Source organism: Micropterus dolomieu, linkage group LG18 (assembly GCF_021292245.1).
Source record: "Micropterus dolomieu isolate WLL.071019.BEF.003 ecotype Adirondacks linkage group LG18, ASM2129224v1, whole genome shotgun sequence".
Taxonomy (NCBI): Eukaryota; Metazoa; Chordata; class Actinopteri; order Centrarchiformes; family Centrarchidae; genus Micropterus; species Micropterus dolomieu.
In genome coordinates this window covers 9,813,210-9,828,791 of record NC_060167.1, presented here as the reverse complement: position 1 = coordinate 9,828,791, position 15,582 = coordinate 9,813,210, and the positions used below count along the sequence as shown (strand labels likewise).

The window sequence follows — 15,582 nt, the reverse complement described above, 5'->3', positions numbered from 1 at the left end:
ATTATAAATACTATGTAAGCCTTTAACTTATCTGATAAACTTGTCAACAACAAACTCCTATTTTCCCTCATCCTGAAAAGGTGCAGAGGTGACCCCAATCTTAAAATCAGACGATAGAACTCTCACATCAAGTTATTTTAAAAAAGCTGGTTACGGCCCTGTTGGGAAAAACTACTCTATAGTTTTCAGACACTTATGTCAATGTTATTTTGCATGGATGTCACTGACAGGTGGTGGTAGCGTTGCATAAAGGTATCAAAAACAGTTCCAGTTTTGGAATTTCTGAGGGTAATATACAACATAGACGATTTACACTTACACAAAAATTAGGAATCAAATACATGGTGCATATTTACTTGACCTATACAGTGTTTTCTTTTACCCTAAAAAGTATGAAAATTCTGTTTACCTTTTATTCTAAAACTAGATCGGGATCAGAACCCATTATAGGCATTATACAGATTTTAGCATGCAGAATGAGTAACATGGCACTCGAAATATCTACACTCAGTGGCCAGTTTAGTAGGTACACGTAGCTAAAACTGATGTTAATGCAATCAAATACAACAGTCTTGCAGTCCTACTGTACCTTCATTCAGTTCATGAGGAAACTGTTTTAGATAGGTGGTGGTTCTGCCATTCATTTTGGAGGGTGCAGTATGTTGTGCTGTTTGGGTAGGCTAGATAGCAGGAACACATATTGTGTAATGCAATACAGCATCACAAAGTGCAGCCTCCAAAATGATCATACAGCTGATAACTGAGTGTTTATAAAGTTTACAGTATGCTACATAAGCCCTTATACACACACTATTAGTGGACATGAACACTCATGACACAACCATACGGGGACAGCTAAGTATTGTTTGCTCATTATCTGTTTTCCAATACATCATACTCTCTCATGAACTTAATACAAAAAGACAACAGGATCAAAGTTGAAACTTGCTATTCATGTTATGATTTCATGAGCTCGATGTCACCCAGTGATTTAAATTCCATCAGCATCTAAAAGGGGAGATCAAAGGGCCAACCACCTGCTGTGCTTGCAGGCCTGCGTTATGTTCAGAATATTCAATGTCATATGAAGACAAAAAGTTTAAACCATCTGCACGAGACGGCTGAGTATACAGTCTGATTCTTAACTCTTGATATGCCTGTATTAGGTCCTTTAGAGGTGGCGGCCAAACCATATGGCTATCAGCTTATTATTTAAACTGGCTCAGGACATTTTCTTCAATTTAATAACCACTGTCTGTACAGTAACGATTCCCTGTCTCCCCTGGCTATGCCACAGATCATATCAGCAATAAGTGGAATGAAGTTGGAGAGTGGTTTTGCATATTGCTGCTCGGAGCAACAGCCTGACATTGGTAGGACATCACAAACTCATATTCATGACTCGACTAAGATTTTCTTACTCGTGTCCTTTACCGCTCCTAGCTGAACGACTGCAACACGGCCAACAAATGTGATGCAAATTCGCTGTGTCGCTATGCCCCCTCTTCACACACACACACACACACCCACCCACCCACCCACCCACACCGCTAACTCCTGCGGCCATGGCAGTTCCAACTCTGGATGAAAGCAGTATACTGCCCCTGCATTAATGGGTTCAAAAGAGGACTACGGGCCAAAACTTCTCTGTGTAGTCAATCACTTCCTCCATCTTCCCCTACCTTTTGTCAGAGACAGGAGACATCCGCACGGGGCCCAGACAAGCTTTGGATGACCGATCTTTACCCACCTCAAAGACTGACATAACTGTTTGTCAGCATTTGGTCCTATGAAACCCTGGGCACATGAGTGGACAAGGCTTTCTATAATCCTTAATATCAGATGGCAGGAAACGCAGAACAAAGGGAGCACTGGTGCCAGCTCAGTCCTAGCCATGTGGTGGCTGCAGTTACTTTTGCCAAGGAAGCTCTGCACATCAAGGAGCACCTCCCGAATTTGAATCTTATAATGCTTGGATCCTAATTCTATGGTGGCCTGTTTGGCATAACATCAGACATAAATCACAACTGTTTCATATATACTAATCTGGTTGTTCAACCAACACACGTCAGGCTCATTCTTTCAAGCCTTTATTTTGATAGGATTAAAACAAATATTTTATTTTCTAGCAATGATTTAACTGTCTTGTACAGATCAACCCAAGAGTTGGCATTTCATAAGAGAACTGAAAAGATCAGGTCAACTCCTTAGTACCAACATACAGCAATTAAGTTGAGTGAAAACACTTTATAAATCACATACAGGTTCAAATTTACTCCTACTTTAAAAGAAAGCAGAAGGTGAAGACAACCTGTCCTTAAATGTCTTAACACCGGCCAACAACAATAAATTATGCAGCATTCAGAGTGGTAGTTATCCATGTCTTGAAAGCAAGTAGCAAGAAGACTAATTAGCAGAGCAAAGAATAACGGGAGACCATATCACTGCAACAGACAGGATTGGTTTGGCACAATAAGAAATCAAAGAGGAGAGAGGGCTTTCTTTCCTTTTCTTTTGAATTGATGCAGTTTTTGCCTAACGTCCTCTCCACATTGATGTATAATCACAGAGGAAGAATGTGACCGAATTAGCACATTTAGCAGATCTGCAGGATTTCCCTTCTGGGTACATAATTTGTTCCTGCATGCTATCTTGACAAGTACAGAGTGAGCAGAAACACAGGGCCAGAGAAGGAGAACTCTACTCTGAGGCATTGCTAGAGTGTCTATGATTCCCTGTAATTAGTATGTTAACTGTCACAGCAACAGATCAGGCCCTAAGCAAACGACCTCACTGTCAAGCAGTGGATTGTCTACTCTTACACACCTCTCTCTCTCTCTCTCTCTCTCTCTCTCTCTCTCTCTCTCTCTCTCTCTCTCTCTACACACACACACACACACACACACACACACACACACTGCCCTCTATTGGCAAGGAGAGTAATGAATGGAAAAGGAAATGCACAGTATGGAAGCCACATTTACGTGTGCCATGCCACACAACAAAGCATGTAACTACTATGTAATTACCATGTAAATTATAATAAGAAAACTGGACTTCCATCGAGTAAATGAATCTCTTTAGTACATACTAAATGTGAAAACAAGACTCAGCCGTTACAAAACCACCTTGATCCTGTCATTACAGCAGCAAATTAAAATCCCAAATCCTTTTCACCAACCCTGTTCCAGCTGTTTAGTAAATTAATTAAAAGCTTAGGTACACAGGATGTAATGATGACATGACTACATTAGCATGCTGATGCTAACACAGCCTCTTGGGTATTTGCACTATTTATTTCAATACACCTCTATTCATTTCAATACACACACAGTAGCAACATTGCTGCCTACTCTGGCAACATAACCAGTATTGCTGTCCTGGCCAATAAGTGGTAGGGAGAAAAGGCTACATTGTTGGCAGTTACGGTAGTCATTCATAATATAACTTCTCTGTGCACTCATGTCAGTATCATCATCTACTACCATCTCACCATTACTTCAGTTCAATAAACCTGACTGCTTCTGCTGCTTAGCCCTTTCAGAGTATAGATACAGATCTACAAAGAAGAAAGCCTGACCTCTGTACACTCCTGGTACGTTAGCCAAAATGTTGGAAACTGTCACAACTCCCTCAGAGTTGTTCTCCGCAAATGTTGTTCTCTGCAAATGCCAAAGTTTGACTTCTGCCCTGACCTCAGCAAGAGGTCCCCTTTGATCGGGAGTGTTAAGCAGTCAGAGCTTGTGTGCTGTCACTGCTCCCTGTATTTGTGACAGTGACAAGTTTTGTGTGTCTGGAGTTGGGTTTTTCTGAGCCTGGCCACGCTGACCAGAAGGGCCAAGCCATATCAGCTCCAGCGACAGGTCTGATGTGATCCAGCTTCACGCAGAGAAATTAGATTGACACTTTCTCCTGCATTCTCGCATTCTGCATGCCAAAAGCTTGTCTGCCCCACTTTGAACTCAGAGGATGAGCAGCAGTGCTCTGTTTTTGAGGAGAGAACTGTGGTCCATGTTTACAAAGCTTTTAGGGGCTCAAAAAAATTTACGCCTAGATTTGCGGTTATTTCTCTCAGAGTGCAGTTCTCAGTACATTTTAGCAAACACATTTCTATAAATAAAAATTGATACGTTATACTTGATTCAATAGTAAACACGTCTCTGCAGAATGAAGCTTGCAAAAACCCATCAGAACAGTTTTACAGAATATGGCAATGTGTTAGTATCTATGAATTCAATATTGCAGACAGGTTCTCTTGATCATTGTAGCAGATGCCACACAAGGTTCAGCCTCATGTCCTAAAGATGTCGGCACGATGGTTGATATTTAGTGAGCATCTGTTGCTTTAAAATATAGTCTCCAAAACCCAAAACGACAACCATGCAACGGTAATCAAACATCATGCAGAAACTCATGTTCTGTTTAAGTATAAATATTTCTATTTGGGGTTAAGATGAATTCGGAAGGCAGAAAACACATCTGTCCTCTAAATTAAACAGCTGATGGGTAGCCACTGATGGCATACTAGCAAAATATGTGAGCATCATTTGTGGAAATTCTAAGGAAGCCAAAACAGCCAAATACAGAAATAGAGCATAGCACAGTCAGCATTGTTTTTCATCGCCATGATAGTCACAAAAAAAAACCCCAGCATACTGTAGATTATTCTAAATTTCTAATAAGCAATACATTAGGGGCAAAAACATTAATCTTGTTGAGGATCAGGTCTGAGAGAGAACAGTGCGTACCACATGTGAAGCACATGTGCGTACCACTGTTTGTGTTTTTCTGTTTGCCAGAAGGATATTACTGCGGGGTTAGAAAGGGAGCTGCTACGCCCCGGTGGATCTGTGGTTAGAACGAACTTTTAATCCGTGCTGTGGCATCTGTCCTCGACAAATCAGAGAGGTGGCTGTTACTCTGAAAAGTAACAAACGACCTTCAAGAAACACAGAGCGAGAAGCATTGCGTAAGGTGTCTGATGGCTTTGAAAAATTATAATACCAAACAGGTTAGAAGAGGGGAAAGGAAATACACATTCAGGAAGGCATTGCATCAGGAAAAGGCCACATTTTCACACTGTCCTACTTTTTAATCCATACTTGATAATATAATATCTCATCTACATACACACACACACACACAGCCTTCACACTGAGCCCTTTTTGTCATCTTGGCTGAAAGAGCTTTGAGTCACCATGTTTGAATATCAATAATTCACCAGATAACACAATGAATATAGCCATAAACACAGTGTATTTGGTGTTGCCAAGGATGCCGTTCAACAAGAGAATTTTCTGGACATGCAGTCATGTGGCTTGCTGAATGCACAGTGCTGCGCTCTTATAACTCCATCAGCAGGGAAGATGAATGACAGTGAATGAGAGGGACATTCACAGCATGACCCCAAAAGCACCAGCTAGTCTAGTAAACAAGCACAGTTTCCGGTGACCTCATACAGTGTGATGTCAACAGATGATAAGACAGAAACGACTGATAACATGTTTAATGGATTTCAAGAGCAAATCATACCCACTCCAAAAAAGAAAAACACATACATAAGTACATAAATAAATAATAATGGTGATCTGTGTGATCTATGTAAACTAGTAGAGTGTATTAGGGGTGAGATGTGGCCAGGCTTTGCGGTTTTCTGAGCTGAGACACAGAAGCTAATCCTCTCAGAAAAAGAGAAAGGAAGCTAACCCTGATGCAGCCCAAACCCTTTTCCAGTTTGTCATTCCACACTTCAAAGCGTACATGATGAAATCCCCCAAGGTATTATAAGAGCTCTGGCATAGCAGCCATCCCCAACCCTGTCCCAGCCTAATGCCTCATAAACGGAGTCTGGAAACATGTCTCTTTACTATTTCGAAAGTCTTTGTAGCCTTGGATCTTTAAGAACCTTTTAGAGTTGCAGGGGAAGGGGTGCTTTCCTACTGGAGGAGATATGAGGCATTTGTGAATCATTATGCGGCCAAGGGATTCCTGTCCACTCACCATAAAATACTGCACATACAGTATGCACATGCGCCTCTTTGAGAATGTTTAGATCAGGACAGGAACCAGGCATTGATCTTCTTCAGGGCTTTGCTGAATGAGCGCTTATACAGAAATATAGTGCAGAAGAAAATACAGGTCCTAGATAGAGACAGGCATGTGATTTAAGACATTCAGTTCCCAAAGCACTATGTGACGCCACTGAATGCCACTAATACAGCTTGCTGAGCTGTCAGATTATTGGGTTTCATAAATACATGCATTATTGGTCGCCAGGCTCAGACTAACCTAGCCTGCTGGGTAGAACTGAGAGAACATAACAGTGGATGTTAGGTTCTAGATACTATGTAAGCAAACACATGATTGCAATCCATTTAAACAAAAAAAAAATCTCATAACATTTTTTGTTCAAAAAAGTAAATATTATTCCTGGATTTAGCTACTACTTCTGGGACAGTGAGTTGACATTCAAAATGAAAGGCCAAGTGTTTTAGGTCACTTAGTCTATAAAATGATTACCAAAGCCCAAGGTGACATCTTCAAATTGCTTGTTTTGTCCAACCTGTAGCCCAAAACCCCAAATTATTCAATTTGCATTATATAAAGCAATATCAAAATGGATGTTTGCTGTCGATTGTCTAATCTGACTTGGTTCGTTTTAGTGCAATAATGTATGCTAGCATAAATATCAGTGCATTTAGGAACAAGACAACAAATAATAGCAACGTGTAAGTGCGATTTTTGTATAAGATTTCCGCCAAAGACTGAGTCAATACCTGAACTGATATTTAATCTATTTATCTGTAATAATTAAAGGCATCAATCCTGTTAAGATCAACATTATGCACCGTCATGATACTTGTGCAGAAAATGGTAGTAATGGTTCCATTTAACAGCTGATTCTACTGTATAGAAGTAAGGTTCAGCTGTTACCCTTTCTGCTGTAGTATCTCCTATTAATCCCTTAACCCGACTACCTCACACCCTCAATTTGGGCCAACTGCCAAACCTGCTCTGTGCCATCTTTCAAAATGGCAGAAAGGGCACCGAAACGGAGCGTGCACTGACGCTTTAAACAAGGACCATCAGAATGTGGTTTGTGTATTAACTCAGATAGCACCTGATTCTGTGGGTGGGTGTGTGTGTGTGTGTGTTTGTGTGAGAGAGAGAGAAAGAGAGAGAAAGTGAAAGAGATAAATTGAGAGGACTCAGTCTGCCCCCGCTGTTCTCACTCAGCAGACTTGTGATAAGGTTTATCTCCGGTGCCTAACGAGTTTGCCCAGTGCCCCTCTCCAGCTCCCACTGAGTGGACCAGGGTGCAGGGAGTTGCTCACAGCCAGTGGTGGGTTGAGCTCCCTTAGGTGACCTGTGCGTGTTGTTCATGCTACGCTGCTTTAGAACTTTATTTTCTGTAGGAAATGGCTTCAGCCCCTTCGGCCACATCTCTTTTAATCTGGGATTTCTTTTTTTGCCTCCTTTTCTTCATCCTTTCTACTCACTGTAACTCAGACTGCCAAGAGAAGCTGCAAGAGCTGGAGAAAGAGATGCTGCGGAGCTTTGGCACAGAGAGGCGTGTGTGTCCCAGAGGCAGTGGCTGAGGCAAAGATGGAGACACAGAGAGGGAGAGGGAGGCTGCTGCTGAGTTAAGCCCCTAATCACAGTCTGCTCTGCATGAAGGACTTAAAGTCACTCCATTTAATGCTACCTTCTCTTTAGTCAAAAAAGGGAAAGAAATACTACTGCTTACCTCTTCAGCTCTCTGATACCCAGGCCGCCATTCCTATCACATATCTATTCATTTGATGCATAGAAGTGCACAGCTCCTGCACAGTATATAGTCAAACAAATACAGAGAAAACTGCAACTCAAGCACATACATGGAGGCAGGAGAACAGTATACTTGCACACACAGCAATGCAAGCATAAATGTTTCCTTTCTCGAATCCCACATTAGCCTTTATAATATGAGAGACTATTACAGCTCTTTCCAGCGATGACTCATGTGAAAACACACATGCTCAATTTGATCATTCTTAGAAAATAGAGCCACGTGAAACAATTTCATGGTAAACCACATTTGTGACTGACATGGCTGCAATGCCCTTCACTGGCGTGCTCAGGTGCTTCATTTGTTTGTGTCAGAAGTGGAGAATATAAGCAGATCCTCAGAGACTGCAGGCTCCCACTGGCTCAAAATATATTAATTGACTTGGCTCTGCTTCCAGCCAGGTGTAACACACTTTTGCAGAATACTCTGGAACGGCGGCAAGATCTTTTGGGAAATCCCACCCCCCACCGTGTCAAAGCTACATTTTTCGCACTTCCAGCTGCTGTTTCCCCTCACCTTCCTCTCTCATCCACATGGCTAGAAGACTATGGGTTGGCGTATAGGTCTTAATCTAATGCTGGAACATTGATTTATGCTTGGGTGTACCATGCCATAAAGATAATTGCATGATCACTTTATAACATCCTACCCTGGTGGCCATGGTAATTTGGCTCACCCCACCGCCCACCTTGCTCTGTAAGACCTGTAACCACATTATAGCGATAGAAAATGTGGTTGGAAATATCATCTTTCAGCCCCGGCAAATTGATTTCTTACCATTTCCACTGACTTCTAAAACCCTTTTAGTCTATCTCTCACCTGTGCTGACCATCTGATCTATTGGAGGCTTCTAGGTCTTAACAGCTTGTATTGATCGAAATTCTTCAGCCAGCATCTTTAAGGGATGCTCTCGTGTCACCTTGCAATTCCAGTAATCTAGGTATTTTTTCTGAGATCATCACTGAGACAATGTATTTTTAGCTGTTAGGGCAAGGCAAGTGAGCTTTGATTCCATTCAATGAGAAATGGCTGTGTCAAATGGCAATATGATCTCTTTCGACAAAATCTTTATTAAAATAAAAGATTCCACCGCCACTACGGACAAACTGCTGCTTCAGAGGAGAAGTTAGTGTCAGTGAAAGTCAAATCGCTTTGACAGATTGATTCAAAGGGAGGCACTTTGCTTCCTGAGTATAAACACTACCATTCCATAAACACTTAACACATCAAAATCCTTGCAGCTAAAGTACAAATGGCGAGCTCAAAGAGATGCAGTGATTTGAAACTAATCCAGCTGAAAACGTCTTTTATTCCACTGTTTATTCTTAAATACTTAATCAGTTATTATTAGTCATAGAATTAGTATTATTGTTGTGCATCCAATTAAATTACACTGATAACAACGAGGGTATTAAGAAGCAGAATTCCTTCACAGAGTTATATGCTAAGTGTTTCATCACTGGGAGGTACACTTCCATACACTCAGCATACAGTTTGATTTTATTATTTATTATTTTATTATTTGAATTTGAAGTATTTAATTTGGTTTTGCATTAAGGTTATACTGGAAAGTTTTCATCTGAGCTGTGACCAGATAGGGCTGGGCAGTATGACAGGATATCTACCAGGGGATGTTATAAATGTACTACTAAATTAACAATCAAAGGTTTCACCATATTGTTTACAGAGATAGCCACACCTTCAAATGTATTACAAATTAAACAGCAGGATTGCTTTTTGCTATAAAGAAATGACATTTGTCGGGTATTTCATTCACTGTATTATTTACAAATACATATTCAAATGTAGTTGTTTTATATATGTGGTTCTCTGTTGAATTTACAAATAGAAATGCCCAGGTGTGCCAGCATGTACTCTATATATCCACCTGTGTTGCACTGATCATCAATAGTGATGATATTGATAGGCATTACAGGCTGAATCCTGTAATGCCTCTCTCTTTACTTGAGAAATTTCTACACATGACGTGCAAATATGGAAAGACTATGAAATCTTTCTTCTTTTTAAGAAAGTTAATCTGATTTCTATTATTTGAAATTTCAGAACATTTGGTAAAACAGTTATCTTTAAGAAATTATCTTTGTTTTGTAATGGTTGAAACGGATTTACCTTTCTCTCTGGTGACTTAGTAGCAAAGACAGACATGTGACAGGCAAGCAGCGGACACCAAAACGGGGCCATCGTCTTCCCTTCGTCCTCTCCACATAACCAGCCTGGTGAATTTTCCTCTCCTGAAAGAGAAAGAAAAAGAGAGACTTTTTCATTCTCACAAAGGCGATATTAACTTATTGTTGTTGTAGTTTACCATCTTGTTTTTGTTGTACTAATTGACAGCTTCACTCAGAACTCTCCTTCAAGCTATGTCAAAACCACGCAAAATAATCAGAAAGATATTTCTCTACGTCAGGTATATAATATAAATATGGTGTTATTAGCATGTGAATGTTACAGTCAGCCAGAGGCTTATTCCATGTTGTAGGAGTCGCGGCCAGGTACTGCCAACGCAGGGCCTCAACGGTGATTAAACCTGCACTTAATCAACAGTGAGAGTCAGTCCTAGCAGGAAAAATGCAACTGCTGGATTTGAGTTCGAATAATGGATTTGCCTGGCGTACACGCCATCTCAGTGCTCATTGCTCTGAGCCTTAAAACAGGTGGACCTCTGACAAGGTGGCAGGCAGATCTGCCAAAGTACCTCCATTACGTAATTTTGTAATCATAAATTTTCATTTACAGAAAGTAAATTGTGCATGAAATTTAACAGCTTGCTGAAATGTGCTGCCTTGTTTGTTTGCATACATTACACCTTGGAATAAGAATAATGAAAAACATGTAGGTGATTTTTTTCTTAACAATTTCCACTAAAATTATTGTAAAAGTGACATCATTCTTGAGAGTTTGAAAACACGGCATCACAGTGGAGCGAAATCCTTGTCATAATTTAAAGCTTGTTTATAACAAACAAAACATGTTTATGCAGCGCAAGAAGCTACAAAAATGATCAAGGACAGGAAGGAAGAGCATTCCGTGTTGTGTCTTTCAATGACTTTCATTCAGTGTTTGTTTGTTGTTGGGCCTGTCATATTTCGAGTTATATTCACTCAACTGCATACTCAACAGTGGATGGATAAAACATCTGCAAATAAAAAAGAAACTATCTGCATGGCTACACAACTCCAGGGTCAAGATATATGAAATAAAAAGTAATTAGGCTCACAAAAGATGTAATGTACAGACGTCATGTTACTTTGTCCAAACCTTGGACTGCACTGCACTTGCACTGACAAAAGAGAATAAATTAGGTATGTCAAGATCGTCAAAAATGTCAATTGACATTTTCACAATGCATTTTTGAGGAGGTATTTAACATGATAAGGTTTTAGATCATTCAGTCATTTATAATTACACTCATCTCAAGTTGTGGAATATTGAGGGAAGGGGCTTTAATTGAGGGCACATTGCTGCAGGTGGGGCAACAGGTCCAGTGGTTTCCTTTACCCGAGAGTGATCATCAACTTTCTTCAGCTAAATTATCATAAATAATGTTCCGTTTGTATATGCATGACAGTAAGCTTACTTACTGAATTTGTCTGTCAGTAAAAATGAATCTAGTTACCAATTTAAAAGAGAGACAGATAAACACAGAGAGACAGAAAGGGACTGGGATACATACAAAAGACAGAGACAGAACGTGGATGTGAGAGAACACAAATTAGCCTTAACCTTCAGTCATTGCCATGTAGTAATGATGATGAATAACGGTGAACAAATGACAAGCACAGGCCTAAATTGAAAACGGCACCAACTAGGGACATGCAGGCCACTCACCTCTACACTCTCTCTCTCTCTCTCTCTCTCACACACACACACACACACAAACAGTTCTTTATTTATAAATTCATTTCATCACTTGGACCCTTAAAACACATGAAAACAAAACACTCAAGAGTTGTTGCTACATTGCACCCCAATCTATAGCAGAAGGATTACTTCATTTGTGGGTACATCACTTTCTCAAAAAAACATTTTGTTTTGTTTGTTTATTGTGTTGTGTCCCTGGTACAGTGCCCTGTGAGTTCTGTCTAATACTACATTCACATCATGTTGGATTTACCATAAATAGAACTTACCGACGAGAAAAGATTACTAAAAAAACATTCACGTCAGCCTTGTAATGGTAATTACAAGTAGGGGCCTAGGACATGTGACTTACTCCCAATATATACCAATTAGTGTCAAATTGTGGAAGTATGTCAACACAGGAAACAAAATGCAGCAAAGCCACTAATGCAAGCAGTCAGATATAATAAAAATGAAAACACTAAGAAATACAATTAACTGGTTATTTTGCGTGTGTGTGGTCAATAAATTAAATGTAAAGACTTGGAATATGGATTCCACATACAGTAGACTGTAAAGATTCCATATGCTGATGCTATTTACTGTTGATGCTGTTTACATTCAACCCATGCAAATTCAAAAAATGCACTGTGGAATGTTCAGGGTGTATACGTGTTTGTACATATGTATTAAAATAACTGTATTGTTTTATTTTGTTTTATATGTTACCATATTTTAATATAGGCCTACACTTAATTATATGTTGTGTGTTTAGCATGAAGGAACTAGAAATTTTGTTTCGTTATGCAGCCTTGTGCTGTATAGTGACAAATAAAGAACCTTGTACTTATTTCCTGCCATCATAGACAATGTTTCACTGATTAAAAACAAACATTTTACTTTATTTGGTACAAGGCTCTGTTCAACTTCACACTGGTATCAAGAGGCAAACCATATGCTTCCATTGCAGTAATCTATAACAAAAGTCAGAACTGCATTAGATATATAACAAACTAATAACGTCATTTGGCAAATCAGAGGTATAACGCAAGGATGCTGTCTGAGCACCACTAGCACATCATTTAACATTTTTATCAAGTAGAGTTGTCACAAAAACAGGTGTCATGTCACCTGGGCTCACTGTAGACCAGGAAATAAAATGTCTCCAATATGAAGACAACCATATCATATTATGCTCAACACCACAGTTGTTTTGCTGTAGAGTAACCGTTATTAACCAGAACAAAATCCAGGAGTCAGAAATGTAATTGTCATTGAACTGTTTAAGGTCAAACATTTACAAACACCACCAGTGTGGCTTGACCATAAGCTCACCTGGGTGGTTTGACACTGTAATAAAGAGCCTAACTAAAAAGACACGCATGCTGAGGCACATTTTAAACACATTTTTTTGGTTCACCCAGTTCAAGAGGAGGAGAGAGGTAGGCTTTTACAGGGATAGCTACCACTTGAATGGGTAGTGAGTGCACTTATCGTTTCAAGATAAACCAATAACAAGATGGTCCATTACAGAGCTATGCCAATACTCTTAAGTTACATCCACTTATAACTTCTATTTCCGGTGCCTAATACAATTGGGATATTATATTAATCCTGGATCTGCCTTTGCTGCATGGATAAATTGCATTGAGGACTACTTACAGCTACATTAGTACTTCCGCAGTTGCCAGGGGGTATATGGAAAGATTGTTCAGTAGCTCAGCTAGTTTGAAAAAAAAAAGTATTTGGGGGAAAATTAATGCACAAATACCAAATTGGTGTGAGGCAACGTGATCTGTAGTATATGTATTGTCAGACTAACCTAAACAAGCCAATTGCATATAAGACATTTCCCACCAACCTGTAACCTACAACACCTGAACACCACGTTCTGATATAGTTAGCAGGAGAAAAGAGGTTGAAAGAGAAGAGAGGTAATGTTGAAACTTCCTGCTTCTGCCAGTCCAACGGGTAGTAGTACTAATGCAAACTTGACTGAACCTACACATCAACAAGCTTTGGGGGGTACATCAGATGAAAAATAGGTTGGGAACCATTGGATTTCTGTATCAGTTTTCATAGAACTAGGATTACAAAATTTAACCATTTTTAATATTATCAGAGATTTACAGTAACGCGTTACTGTAATAATATTACTTTTCTAAAACGGTAATATTATTCCTAGTTACTAAGGCAAGTAAAGCTGCGTTAGTCGTTACTGAACGCACCATCCTTGACGTAAATCCACGACTGTGCGACAGCTCAGCAGGACCGGACTTTGATGTTCATGTCCGCTGATAGCCAAACACTAAAGGAGGAATGTAGAACGAGGGAGAGAGGAGTTCTTTCCACAGCTGTAAGTAGCTGCAATTTTTGGATAAAAAGGTAAAAAGTGTCACAACATACCAATATAAATGAAGCATTGTGGTGCTACAGAGATGCCCTGGCCTTCAAATCATTTTCACCAGACAAGAGAATACGCTTGTTTGGTACAGACACCAGGAAAAATCACATCATCATCATTTTTATCAGTGAAAATGAGACACTAAAATTACCAGTCCACTAAAATCGTGACTCATATCATAATCGTTGTATCTGTCAACAATAATCACAATATTATTACAGATTTTTCACATTTAGCCGAGAAAAATTTGTACTTCGCTGAGCACAGACCTGATGGAGAGCTGTGTTCATTTCCATATCAATGTACGCCGCAAATTAAGCACTTTTAATGATAAATACAGCTAAACAAGGTATTCTAGAGGAAAAGGTGGTATTACAGTCAAAGCCAATTCTGGTAAGAATCTTTTATTAGTGAAAGCAAAAAGTGCTTTATTGTCATTTTACAACTTTTTTAAAACTCACTTTCATGTTTTGAAAAATAAATTATAGTCAGGTTGAACGAGTTGTAGTTTATTTATCTGCAGTTTTAATTAAAGGCAATTTAAATGAGTGATTAGACTCCACAAGCTAAAGGTTAAGGTCAGTTATATCTACTGTACAATAACTACGTATAACAACATCATTTGTGAAGGTGTAGGGTTGGAATACTAAGTAGGGAGATTGAGTTTCTCAGTTTCTTTATTCCAATCATGCTTTTGTTTCAAGTCTTTCGCTGATGAAGATTAATTTGCAGAGCATGGCGCTCTATCAACCCCAGTGACACAAAGGGCATAGATATAAACTAATTAAATACACCAGTGCAATTGATATTTCCCAAGGATCAATGCGAATGTGGGATCTGTTAATTAAATCCGTGATAATGTTTACTTATCATAAACATTTCCCATGTTTGAGCACAGTGAGATAGGGAGATAATATTTGCTGTCTGACAGATTAATTTTAGGACTAAGTAAAAATCCTTCCAGCACATATGGAGTGAACGCCTTTGTTGTGAGGGAGACGGTTCTGCTGTTGAATGTTTATATTAAAAGTGTTAAAGGGAATCTTTCAAGCTTCTTCATACAAAAAGATAACAGTTAAACATAAGGTATAACTAGTGTTATTTGAACGGATGCAAAGAAATCAGTCACTGTAGCAACCAAGCTATCTGAATACTTGGGCTAATGAAAGCAAAGCCCTCACAGTCTCCCCTAAAAAGCCCATGCTGCAGGATGGATTTTGCATTTCCCCCCTTGCTTGACTCCTGTGTGGTATACATGGCCATGACACAGGTTATCACACAGTGGATTAAGAAGGCGTGTCAGAGTGTGTGCCAGAACCTCCAAGCCGCACTCCACTCATCTATTGATCCGCGTGCAAGGGAAAAAGGCCGGTACACTTAGCAGTGTAACCACAGGCAACAGCCCCCTGCGGCCCCCTGTTCCCTGCAGTGGGACTGATTGCTCGTCTCAATCATCCTTTCACCCCCCCCCCCCCCCCCCCCCCCCCCC

General features: G+C 39.8%; 1 protein-coding gene across 1 annotated transcript in view; it reads right to left on the bottom strand.

The window, feature by feature from the left end:
• The window catches only part of arhgef10la (Rho guanine nucleotide exchange factor (GEF) 10-like a), a 47,894-nt gene extending 37,423 nt beyond the window's left edge, over positions 1-10,471 (bottom strand). Inside the window, exons 1-2 of the mRNA XM_046075083.1 lie at positions 10,456-10,471; positions 9,959-10,080 (exon numbers count right to left, since the gene is read on the bottom strand). Coding sequence (XP_045931039.1) covers positions 9,959-10,080; positions 10,456-10,471 — 138 coding nt within the window. The remainder of the gene's footprint in view (positions 1-9,958; positions 10,081-10,455) is intronic.
• Between the last annotated feature and the right edge of the window lie 5,111 nt (positions 10,472-15,582).